Below are 12,500 nucleotides of genomic sequence, written 5' to 3'. Positions count from 1 at the left end.
GTAGTTATGTTGTATCTTTCTGTAGTTTTTGTGTCTTTTCATAGTTACTTTAAGTCTTTCTGTAGTTATTGTGTCTTTCTGTAGTTATTGTGTGTCTCTTTGTGGTAATGGTGAATCTCTTTATAGTTGAGTGTCTCTTTGAAGTTATTTTATTTCTTTCTGGTCCTTTTGAGTCTCTTCCTGGTTGGTGCGTGTCTCTCTGAGTGACATGTTAAGGTCCCTGACGTCAGCGGCCAATCAGAGGCCGCCTGCTCTTCGCGGCTCCGCCTCTCACCGCCTGGCTGAAGACGGCGTGGCGTCTCTGGACGAGGTGGGCGGGTCCCTGGGAGACGGTCGTGGCCGCCGCCCCCTGCAGGACCACGAAGGTCATGGCGGCTCGGGCCTTCTCCACCGCCTCGCGCACGCAGTCCCTGAGAGTCACCACCAGGGGGAGCAGCTGCTCCTGCCAGGAGGACGCAGAGGAGGAAGAGGGGGATGAGGAAGAGGAGGAGGCTGGAGGAGAGACAAGAGGCTTTTTATATTCCCAGAAAGAAGCGCTTTGACACACGATTCATCCAGTCAACCGTTTCACAACATTGGCCCACCGGCGTTCTGAGGGTCCGGGTCCCCGCTGGCTTCCTGCTGCCCTGATGATGTCACTTCCTGCCCTGATGATGTCATCTCCAGTCCTGATGATGTCACTTCCCGCCCTGATGATGTCACTTCCTGTGGGCGGTCCTCCCGCCCCTGCAGCCGGTCGACCATGGCGACGATGCAGTTGAGGCTCATGGCGACGTTTACCCACGCCCGGTCCTACACACACACACACACACACCGCAATAAACGAGTGGACATCTCACACACACACACACACACACACACACACACACACACACACACACACACACACACACACACACACACACACACACACACACACACACCGTAATAAACGAGTGGACATCTCACACACACACACAAACACACACACACACACACACACACACACACATAAAAACAAGCGCACACACACCCATTCCTCCTCGTCGTACTCTCCGGCCCGCGGCTCCTCCTGATTGGTCGGCGTGTCGTCACTGAGGCCGTTGCCGTGGATCTCCAGCAGGGCGCTCTTCACCAGCTGGTCTTTGAGCGCGTGAACAAAGAGCTCCGTCTGCTCCGGTCACATACAAAATAAATGAATATAAAAGACTAGAATGAGAGAGAACTAAAACATGTCTTTAGTGTAGAATAATAATAATAATCATTAAAAAACAAAGAAACAAAAGCAACATTTCTTTGATAATTTCTTTTACACTGTTTAACACTTGTATACATCGAACATGTCGGGTTGAATATAATGGAAGCTTCACACACATATTTCCATCCTCTCCAGTTCAGTCAAAGTGAACTGAATTGTTGTCACGTGACTCAGACTCAGTCCATCATGACGTCATCGTTACTCTGAAGAGCTCAGAACTTAATGTTGTTTACAGAATCTAAGAATTTGGGGCGAAACATTTTAAATGAGAACATGTAGAATAAAATGTTTTTAGATGAAATATCACAATTGTAAGCTTCGTTCCGGCTGCTTTTCATGAAGGAGGCGTCAGTCATGGTGTATATTTGGCTCCTCCCCCTCACCTGTTGCATCTCCGCCCCCTCACCTGTTGTCCCCCCTCACCTGTTGCGTCCCTCACCTGCTGCCCCCTCACCTGTTGTCCCCCCTCACCTGTTGCGTCCCTCACCTGCTGCCCCCCTCACCTGTTGTCCCCCCTCACCTATTGCATCTCCGCCCCCTCACCTGTTGTCCCCCCTCACCTGCTGCGTCCCTCACCTGCTGCCCCCCTCACCTGTTGTCCCCCCTCACCTATTGCATCTCCGCCCCCTCACCTGTTGTCCCCCCTCACCTGTTGTCCCCCCTCACCTGTTGCGTCCCTCACCTGTTGTCCCCCCTCACCTGTTGTCCCCCCTCACCTGCTGCCCCCCTCACCTGTTGTCCCCCCTCACCTGTTGTCCCCCCTCACCTATTGCATCTCCGCCCCCTCACCTGTTGCCCCCCCTCACCTGTTGTCCCCCCTCACCTGTTGTCCCCCCTCACCTGTTGCATCTCCGCCCCCTCACCTGCTGCCCCCCCTCACCTGTTGTCCCCCCTCACCTGTTGCGTCCCTCACCTGTTGTCCCCCCTCACCTGTTGCGTCCCTCACCTGTTGTCCCCCCTCACCTGTTGCGACCCTCACCTGCTGCGTCCCTCACCTGTTGTCCCCCCTCACCTGTTGCGACCCTCACCTGCTGCGTCCCTCACCTGTTGTCCCCCCTCACCTGTTGTTCCCCCTCACCTGTTGAATCCCCCCCCTCACCTGTTGCGCCCCCCCCTCACCTGTTGAGTCCCCCCCGCCCCCACCCCTCACCTGTTACCCCCACTGACCTGTTGTCCCCCCTGACCTGTTGCGTCCCTTGCCTCATCTGTTGCCCCCCCCTCACCTGTTGCGTCCCCACCCCCTCACCTGTTGCGTCCCTCACCTGTTGCCCCTCAGCTGTTGAATCCCCCCCTCCTGTTGAATCCCCCCCTCACCTGTTGTATCCCTCACCTGCTGCGTCCCTCGCTTGTTGCGTCCCTCACCTGTTGCGTCCCCGCCCCCCTCACCTGCTGCTCCCCTCACCTGCTGCGTCCCTCACCTGTTGCGTCCCCGCCCCCCTCACCTGCTGCTCCCCTCACCTGCTGCGTCCCTCACCTGTTGCGTCCCCGCCCCCCTCACCTGCTGCTCCCCTCACCTGCTGCGTCCCTCACCTGTTGCGTCAGGCCGTCCAGCGCCTGCTGCAGCCGTGTGGTACTCAGCTCCAGAGAGACGGCCAGCAGCTGCTCAGCGAGCCCGAACACCAGCGGCTGCAGCTCGGCCACGCGGAGCAGCAGCCGCCGCGCTCTGCAGCGCTCGTCCCGGGAGTAAGACACGGAGCTGCAGACACAACGTGACGGGAGCACAACTTTTATTATTCTATTAATATCACAGAGAGGTGCTTTTCAGTTTCAAAGCCTGTTGCATTATGGGAAACCTTTTATTTAAAGGGACGAGCCCAAATAAATCAACAAAATGCATCTAGAATGATGCAGCGACTCTAATCCACACAGAGCAGAGATTACAGGGATTAACACACACACACACACACACACACACACACACACACACACACACACACACACACACACACACACGCACACACACACACACACACACACACCTGTCTCTGCGGGTTGTGTGTTTACTGAGCAGCTTCTTCAGTCCTCCGTGTTTGAAGGCCTGGTGGTGATCAGCTGGAGCCCCGACGGTTATGACCTCATACCACACGCCTGCACAGACAGGGTTATTAACAATAATATAATAATATTAATATTAACAATAATAATAACAACCACTAGATGGACCTGTGCCGTCTGGGTCGGTGACCTCCATCCTCTGTGAGTGCAGGTTGGTGGGAACAAACTGAAGGTGTTTGTCTGCTTTGCTGCTGCTCGACTTGAAACAGGACGAGGCTGTTTGAAGACACACATATTAGCATGTTAATAATTACTCATTAGTCATTTTCTTTAAAGGAATAGTTCGTCATTTTGGGCTCCGTGGAGTCAAAACGTGTTTTTTATTAAATGTACAGATGGAAGAAGTACACAGACTTTAAGTAAACGTAGAGAAACTGTAGAAGTACTGCAGTATCAGCATCAGAATATACTTAAAGTACCAGAAGTACAAGTATTCAGCATGCAGAATGAGCCGAGTATATTCAGAATATATAATGTTATTGAATTATTATGTGTTTAATGTTGCAGCATATAAAAGTAGAGAGAATTTAAACTACTTTATAAACTGCTGGGTAGCTTTTAAATTTAGCCAAAGGGATCAATGAAGTTTGTTCTGAATCTATAATAATAATAATAATAATAATGTTAAATATATTACTTATATTTTTAAATGATCAAATATATGAATAAAATACTTTATTCTTTGGCTTTTAACTCTCTATGAAAGTTGTTCTATATTATTATTATAATAATTATTAATTATAATATTATATTATTATTATTGTAATTTATATTTTGTGTTTTTACCCTATTTGTTTGAGTGTTTTGTTATGTTATTGTGTTATATATTGTTATATTTCGATTGCACAGCACCTTAATCAACTGTTATTGATTTTTAACGTGCTTTATAAAGAAGAAATAGTACCTTTCCTTTGTACTTCACCTCTTGAGTAAACACACGTAGTTACCAGTGAGCTGAAACATGGCAGACTGTTCCTTTAAAGGTGAGTCAAGTGGACACCTGAGAGTCTGTGGAGCTCGGCGAGCGTTTCCTGGTAGCAGCCAATCAGGCGGTCGCAGTGGCTGACGACGTCGTGGCGGAGGCCGTCCCAGTGGGGTGAAAGGTCACCGAGCTCCTTCACTTCCTGGACCCTGAAGGAGATGAACACATGAGGGATGCTTTCAGGTCTGAGAAGAGTTGAAGATTCCTCTCGTCCCACTGGGAGAAAACGCTTTGTGTTTAAATGAAGGACCGGAAGTCTCTCTGGATGAATATAAAGCCGATAACAGAATATAAAGCAAGCGCCAAATAGATAGAAGATAGAAATTCAAAAGCCTCAAAACAAACTATTTTTACATCATTTAAATGCAACATTTGACCTTTTTTAGATTTTATGTTGATAAAGTTTTGTTAAAGGTGTCAGTTTCTGACGGATTTTTCATGCTTTTTCGTTTCCTTTTTGTGTTTAATTCAAACAAAAACACACACACACACACACACACACACACACACACACACACACACACACACACACACCTGGCCAGGTGGCTCTGTATGAGCGCGCTCAGCAGCTGTTTGGGTAACGAGAACGAGAGCGGCGTCTCCGACATCTGTTCCCGGACCAGCAGCCATCTTTGATCCTCCGTCTGAAACCTGTACACCTTAGACACCTGAGCACACAGCACTGCACACACAGAAGGTACATATACATATATATATATATACATATATATACTCGTATATGTCGATATATTTACATGCAGATTGTCAAAATCACTCCCACCTGCTCTCATCATCGGACTGTTTTCTTTGTCGTGGAATGAGCTGTGCAGACTGTCGCACAGAGCGGGACACTGGAGAGGAGCATGTGTAAAGATTAAACAGTAATAACACAGTAATAACAGTATTACTCATAACTCCATTGTTACACAAGTACCTTGTGATCCGGAGGAGTTTCTCCCTCCATCTGCAGACGGGACACCTTCAGCTCGCCGGCCTCGTTCACGCCGTCCAGCGTCCTGATGAAGAGAGGAAGTAAAGACTCCTGATATCAAACATATAGTAGTGGTAGTAGAAGTGGTATATTAAATGAACAGAGAAGCCTGTGGTTTCAGGTTGAGGCTGGAACAAAGGACCAGCCCCCTGTAGTTTAAAAGGGTCTCCTTCCTGTCCTTAACTCATGACCTGTCGGCAGTGAGTGATACTTGATCACAGCTATGGGAGCGGCATCAATTAACATGAGACAGAAGGTGGTTTGCATTAACAGGTTTGTAAGCCACTTAACAGATTCATGGACAAAATACAACTAAGGATAGAATATTCCCATTACAGCTTCAGAGCCTTAGTAATGAAGCTAATAGCTAACTAGCAACAAAATAACTAGCAACAAGATAACTAGCAAGACAAAACTAATTAGAAACAATAACTAGCAAGACAAAATTAACTAGAAACAATAACTAGCAAGACAAAACTAACTAGCAACAATAACTAGCAAGACAAAACTAACTAGCAACAATAACTAGCAAGACAAAATTAACTAGCAACAATAACTAGCAAGACAAAACTAACTAGCAACAATAACTAGCAAGACAAAACCAACTAGAAACAATAACTAGCAAGACGAAACTAACTAGAAACAATAACTAGCAAGACAAAAATAACTAGAAACAATAACTAGCAAGACAAAACTAACTAGAAACAATAACTAGCAGGACAAAAATAACTAGCAAAACTAACTAGAAACAATAACTAGCAAGACAAAATTAACTAGAAACAATAACTAGCAAGACAAAACTAACTAGAAACAATAACTAGCAAGACGAAACTAACTAGAAACAATAACTAGCAAGACAAAAATAACTAGAAACAATAACTAGCAAGACAAAACTAACTAGAAACAATAACTAGCAGGACAAAAATAACTAGCAAAATTAACTAAAAACAATAACTAGCAAGACAAAATTAACTAGAAACAATAACTAGCAAGACAAAACTAACTAGCAACAATAACTAGCAAGACAAAACTAACTAGAAACAATAACTAGTAAGACAAAACTAACTAGAAACAATAACTAGCAAGACAAAACTAATTAGAAACAATAACTAGCAAGACAAAACTAATTAGAAACAATAACTAGCAAGACGAAACTAACTAGCAACAATAACTAGCAAGACGAAACTAACTAGAAACAATAACTAGCAAGACAAAATTAACTAGCAACAATAACTAGCAAGACGAAACTAACTAGAAACAATAACTAGCAAGACAAAACTAATTAGAAACAATAACTAGCAGGACAAAAATAATTCGAAACAATAACTAGCAAGACAAAACTAACTAGAAACAATAACTAGCAGGACAAAAATAATTAGAAACAATAACTAGCAAGACAAAACTAACTAGAAACAATAACTAGCAGGACAAAAATAACTAGCAAAACTAACTAGAAACAAGATGACTCAAAAGACAAAACTTCCAAAATAACAGATGAGTAGCACAACAAAGCAAACTGTAAGAAAACAACTAATAAGACGAATCTAACTAGAAACCAGACGAGTGGCACCGGTAACACAACACAACTACAGCCTCAGGCTGAAGACTTGTCCCAGAAAGCTGAGCGTGGAAACACAACCCGGCCTCTCGCTCATCAAGGAGCCGGAGATAGCTCACCTGCAGCTCTGCTCTCTGCTGCAGGTGAGCACACCTGAGGCAGCACACAGGACCGGCTCTCACCTGGAGCCTCACACTCAACATGTTGGGATATCAAAACAGGAAGCCACACACACACACACACACACACACACACACACACACACACGCAACCCCTCTCACTTCCTCGTCTGGCTACAGGTAACCCAGCAACGGCCAATCAGGTGACGCCTCCTTCACCTCAGTGGCTTCATGAGACTTAAAGAACAATAAAGGATTGTTTTGAGGAGTAAACGCGCGTTTGGAGCCTTTTTCACGGGTAAAGACACTGGAGGATATATATATATATATATATATATATATATATATATATATATATATATATATATATGTATATCATGATGATGTGGTGTGTTTACCTGAGACTCAGGGAGACAGGAGGCTCTTTGGACCGGAGCAGGTCTCCGATGGAGAAGGAGGTGAAACCCAGAAAGCTCCTCTGGAAGAGAAGCAGAGAGTCGGTTTATGATTTCAACGCCCATTTTTAATAATAAATACGACTTTTATACATAATCTTGCTGTTAATATACAATCAATTAGACACATATGATCCTTATTTCATCATTTTAACTGCTGGACGTCAATCACCGAGAGGTTACTTCTATGATTTAGTGTAAATGGAGTGGACAAAATAATAGGAACACCCATCGGGATGTTGCGACACAATTCAGTTAAAATCAGAACGTACAAAAGAAACATTTTATTTTAAATGATGTAATCTAAAACTTAAGAAACGACACGTCTGATGATGCTCTGCAATATTCATTCATTAATAAAAGTCCCATTCTGTCCACACACACACACACACACACACACACACACACACACACACACACACACACACACACACACACACGTCGAGGTCACGGCCGTGGACCAAAAATCTGCCTCAGCAACTCGTTGCTATGGCGATAATCAGAGGATTACCTTGACGAGTGAAAAGCACTCAAATCACACACACACACACACACACACACACACACACACACACACACACACACACACACACACACACACGCGCGCACACGCACACGCACACGCACACACACATCTTTTCTATCGACTAATGGAGCTTTTCACCAGCATTAATGTTTAATGTGATTTAATATTTAAGTGTGTGTTTTTGTCAATGGAGTCCGGTGACGTTATGAAACAATACCTGATCATTATAATATAAAACTCCAACAATAGAACCTAAGCAATTAAATGGATTTAAAAACTACGAATACATTAACATACAAAACATTATGGAAATTATGTAAATTGTTGCAGAACCCAAGTTGCCGTTTCCCGTTTTGTCTGAACGAGCAACTTGTTTGTTGTTTGAGCAACTTTTATAGATTTAAATCAACTGTTTGATCCTTTAATTAAAAACAGAAAGATCAGAGTCTCAGAACAAAAGCAAAATGTTCCCACAAATATTACAAATAAAAGCATGTATTCGCTTTATGTATTTATTCATGTATTTATTACTTCATTTACTTTGTTTATTTACTTAATACTTTGTTTGCTTACTAGTTTTTAGACGTCTTGTTTCTAGTTGAGGTTCAAACTGAAGGAAACCAGCAGGATGTTGAGGCTTTGACCAAGTGTTGCAAACACAGTTCCTCGTTTGCAACACAACCACACACACACACACACACACACACAACCACACACACACACACACACACACACACACAACCACACACACACACACAACCACACACACACACACACACACACACACACACACACACACACACACACACACACACAACCACACACACACACACACACACAACCACACACACACACACACACAACCACACACACACACACAACCACACACACACACACACACACACACAACCACACACACACACACACACAACCACACACACACACACAACCACACACACACACACACACACACACACACACACACACACACACACACACACACACACACAACCACACACACACACACAACCACACACACACACACACAACCACACACACACACACACACAACCACACACACACACACACACACACACACACACACAACCACACACACACACACACACACACACAACCACACACACACACACACACAACCACACACACACACACACACACACACAACCACACACACACACACACACACACACACACACACACAACCACACACAACCACACACACACACACACACACAACCACACACACACACACACACACACAACCACACACACACACACACACACAACCACACACACACAACCACACACACACACACAACCACACACACACACACACACACACACACACACACTGAGATCTTCAGCTAAACAACAGACTTTTACGATTACATGCTAATCCTCATCAAACCTAGAAACACACACACGTACAAAAACAACATTTACAGTGTGTGTGTGTGTGTGTGTGTGTGTGTGTGTGTGTGTGTGTGTGTGTGTGTGTGTGTGCACCTCCCTACCTGTCCAGCAGAGGCGCTGTTCTCTCCTGGTAGACAGAAACATTTGGTGCACGACATCTCTTTGATGCTCTGCATCCCCACAATCTTTTTTTTATTTTTTTTTTAAATACAATAATAATAATTTCCTTCCCGTTTACAGTCTTCTCGCTTTTTTTTTAAAATAAAAAATATAATTTGCATAATTATTCTTTATTATTTTATCAAATAAATTTTTTTGGGCATTTTCCTGATCACCATTTAAATTTAAAAGAATAAAAAAATTAAAGTTGTCTTTCAGTCACACTGAAGTTTGAGAGTGGAGTAACGAGAAGTAACTAAATACCTCTAACCCTGAACACAACGTGAACGGAGAGTTTTCCCATCTGCACCTGAACGCACCACTGAAATTTAAGCTTTTTCTATTGAATTTTGCACAAGAGAGTCGAACAAATGTCTGAGAGCGGCAGCGAAGAAACGGCTTCTCTTCCTGCTGCTTGATGAATGTACAGACGTGAAGATGCAGAATTAAAAAAGAAGAAGAAGAAGAAGAAGAAGAAGAAGAAGAAGAAGAAGAAGAAGAAGAAGAGCAGGAAAAAATTCGGTATCCGGACAAATTAATCCATCAAATTAAAATCCCGCTTCAGTCGTTCGTCCGTCAGCTGAAAAGAATGAAAGACACGTCTCTCTGCTGCTCCCTCTTCCTCCTCCTCTTCCTCCTCCTCTTTCGTCATGGCCGACCGGATTAAAAAAGAACATTGGCATTATGGGAAATATGCAGATTAGCGAAGCGCCTGGCGGGCCGGTCGGGGTCGAGTTTAGCAGAAAGGAAACGAGGGAAAACGGAGATATCAGAAATCTCACTTTTTCTCGCATTGTGTGTGTGTGTGTGTGTGTGTGTGTGTGTGTGTGTGTGTGACTCCCAGATTAACTGAATCGTGTGTGTGTGTTGATAAGCTCCCACCGCTGGTATTACACATCCTTTGCGCTAATCCTTTTGTAAATAAAGGCGCGGACTAGAACCACTTGGGTTCTACAGCGAGAACACGATCAGGTAGAACACTTTTCTAAAAGGTTCAGAGGGTTCTACCTTGAGCCCAATATGAAGAACCTTCTCTGGTGTAAGGGTTCCTCACAGAACCCCCTGTGAGAGGTTGTACAGAGAACCCTTCTCTGGTGTAGTTTAAAAAAGGCCTTTTATCACATGTCCAGGGCTTTTATTGTGAAAGGCAACTCGATTGGTCGATGCCTTTATTGTGAAAGCTCGGAAGAAAATCACCCTCATTATTTGCGTCCTGTATGAAAATGCTTTTGACGAAAAACAACAGTTAAAAAATATATATATGGACGTGTAAATTATGTTGCGTGTCGACGGAGATGTACAACGTTAGCTTAGCTTATCTTAGCCGCGATGGAACCAGACTCCATTCAGAAAACACGCGTTTTAAAAGCTGTTTGCTCCTCGTCTTACAGAGAAAACAAACAAAACATGAATTCAGACTTTTTTTACAAATCATCATCAATAAGTTATTATTTCAGCTTAAATGTATTTATTAAGAAAAATCAGCTTTATTTTGTGTTCGTGGAGCTGCAGTGCACCTGTGGATCGATATAAACAGTGAACATTCCTCCGGACACACACACACACACACACACACACACACACACACACACACACACACACACACACACACACTTACTGCGGTGTGTGTGCTCGGCTCCTCTTGCTGGTAAACGGTGACTTTAATCCTGCTGTGGTGGTAGAGAGGGAAGTCGGCAGGGAAACACACCGATGTCTGAAACACACCAGCACCCGGTCCCTGTAACACACGCACGCACACACACACACACACACACACACACACACACACACACACACACACTTACTTTACGCATGTTTCAAAGTCCTTACAAAGTAAGTGTGTGTGTGTGTGTGTGTGTGTGTGTGTGTGTGTGTGTGTGTGTGTGTGTGTGTGTGAGTGTACCTCCACTATCTGGCAGCAGCAGTGCTTCCTGACTGTGTGAGTGTGTGTGTCGATCACACACACTTGAACCTCGACTCTGCTGGCTGCAACCGCACACTCTAGAGAGAGAGAGAGAGAACATGATGAAACGTGTGTGTGAATGTGTCTGTGTGTCTGTGTGTGTGTGTGTGTGTGTGTGTGTGTCACATACCGACACTCAGGTGCAGCGGTGAGACTTTATCAGCGGCTCCGGCTCCACCTTGTGGTCACAAAGCAGAATGACATCAACACACACTATTAAAACGTTCAGTAATGCATCTGGTTGTCGATTATTTTCTTTAAATGTTATATTTATATTTAAGGACCTTTCAGTTTACTTAGTAAAAGTACTATAACTGTAAAATGTTACAGTGAAAGTATGTCAGTTTAATCAGTAAAATGTAGTAAAAGTATTCAAACTATTATATATTCTATCATTAAGGTTACTTTTTAACCGTGCTTTAATGTAAAAGCAGGATTTTACTGATGTAGCTGGTTATGATCATCATTTATAATCATAAAAAAAAAATGAAACAGGGCAACATTTTCAGTATTGATCTTTAATGTATAATGTGTATAAATACCTGATTTAAGTACGTTTAGACATGTCATTATCAGTACTTTTATGTATAATGTGTATAAATACCTGCGGTGCCTTCCGTGGCTCCGCCCCCCTCGTGGTTGTGGGCGTCGACCAGCGAGCGGAGGCGTGCCGCGCGGCGCCTCAGCGCGTCCGCGTTGGCGTCCCTCAGGGCGTCGAGCCACGACGCGCCGTCCGCTGAGCCGCCGGACTCCAAGATCACAGCGGGGTCACCGCCCACGAACACTGAAGCAGACGCACACAGATCATCTGTAGTATTTAATACATTCATCTGTAGTATTTAATGTATTCATCTGTAGTATTTAATGTATCCATATCTGTAATCTGTAATACATTCATCTGTAGTATTTAATGTATTCATATCTGTAATCTGTAATACATTCATCTGTAGTATTTAATGTATTCAAATCTGTAATACATTCATCTGTAGTATTTCATATTTCAAACCCACGTGATCCTCAC

General features: G+C 44.0%; 1 protein-coding gene across 1 annotated transcript in view; it reads right to left on the bottom strand.

Annotated features, from left to right (window-relative positions):
* The window catches only part of LOC306734765 (type II inositol 3,4-bisphosphate 4-phosphatase-like), a 19,259-nt gene that overhangs the window by 5,318 nt on the left and 1,441 nt on the right, over nucleotides 1-12,500 (bottom strand). Inside the window, 16 exon segments of the mRNA XM_079216153.1 lie at nucleotides 275-492; nucleotides 585-792; nucleotides 1,013-1,150; nucleotides 2,768-2,933; nucleotides 3,217-3,325; nucleotides 3,401-3,508; nucleotides 4,293-4,423; nucleotides 4,809-4,956; nucleotides 5,056-5,125; nucleotides 5,209-5,304; nucleotides 5,307-5,313; nucleotides 7,341-7,420; nucleotides 11,144-11,254; nucleotides 11,420-11,517; nucleotides 11,610-11,657; nucleotides 12,084-12,263. Of these exon segments, the coding sequence (XP_079072279.1) occupies nucleotides 275-492; nucleotides 585-792; nucleotides 1,013-1,150; nucleotides 2,768-2,933; nucleotides 3,217-3,325; nucleotides 3,401-3,508; nucleotides 4,293-4,423; nucleotides 4,809-4,956; nucleotides 5,056-5,125; nucleotides 5,209-5,304; nucleotides 5,307-5,313; nucleotides 7,341-7,420; nucleotides 11,144-11,254; nucleotides 11,420-11,517; nucleotides 11,610-11,657; nucleotides 12,084-12,263 (1,916 nt within the window).

This window comes from Taurulus bubalis, assembly GCF_910589615.1.
Source record: "Taurulus bubalis genome assembly, chromosome: 3".
NCBI classification, from domain to species: Eukaryota; Metazoa; Chordata; class Actinopteri; order Perciformes; family Cottidae; genus Taurulus; species Taurulus bubalis.
Note: the sequence above shows the minus strand (reverse complement) of the source record. Positions and strands in the feature narration are given on the sequence as shown.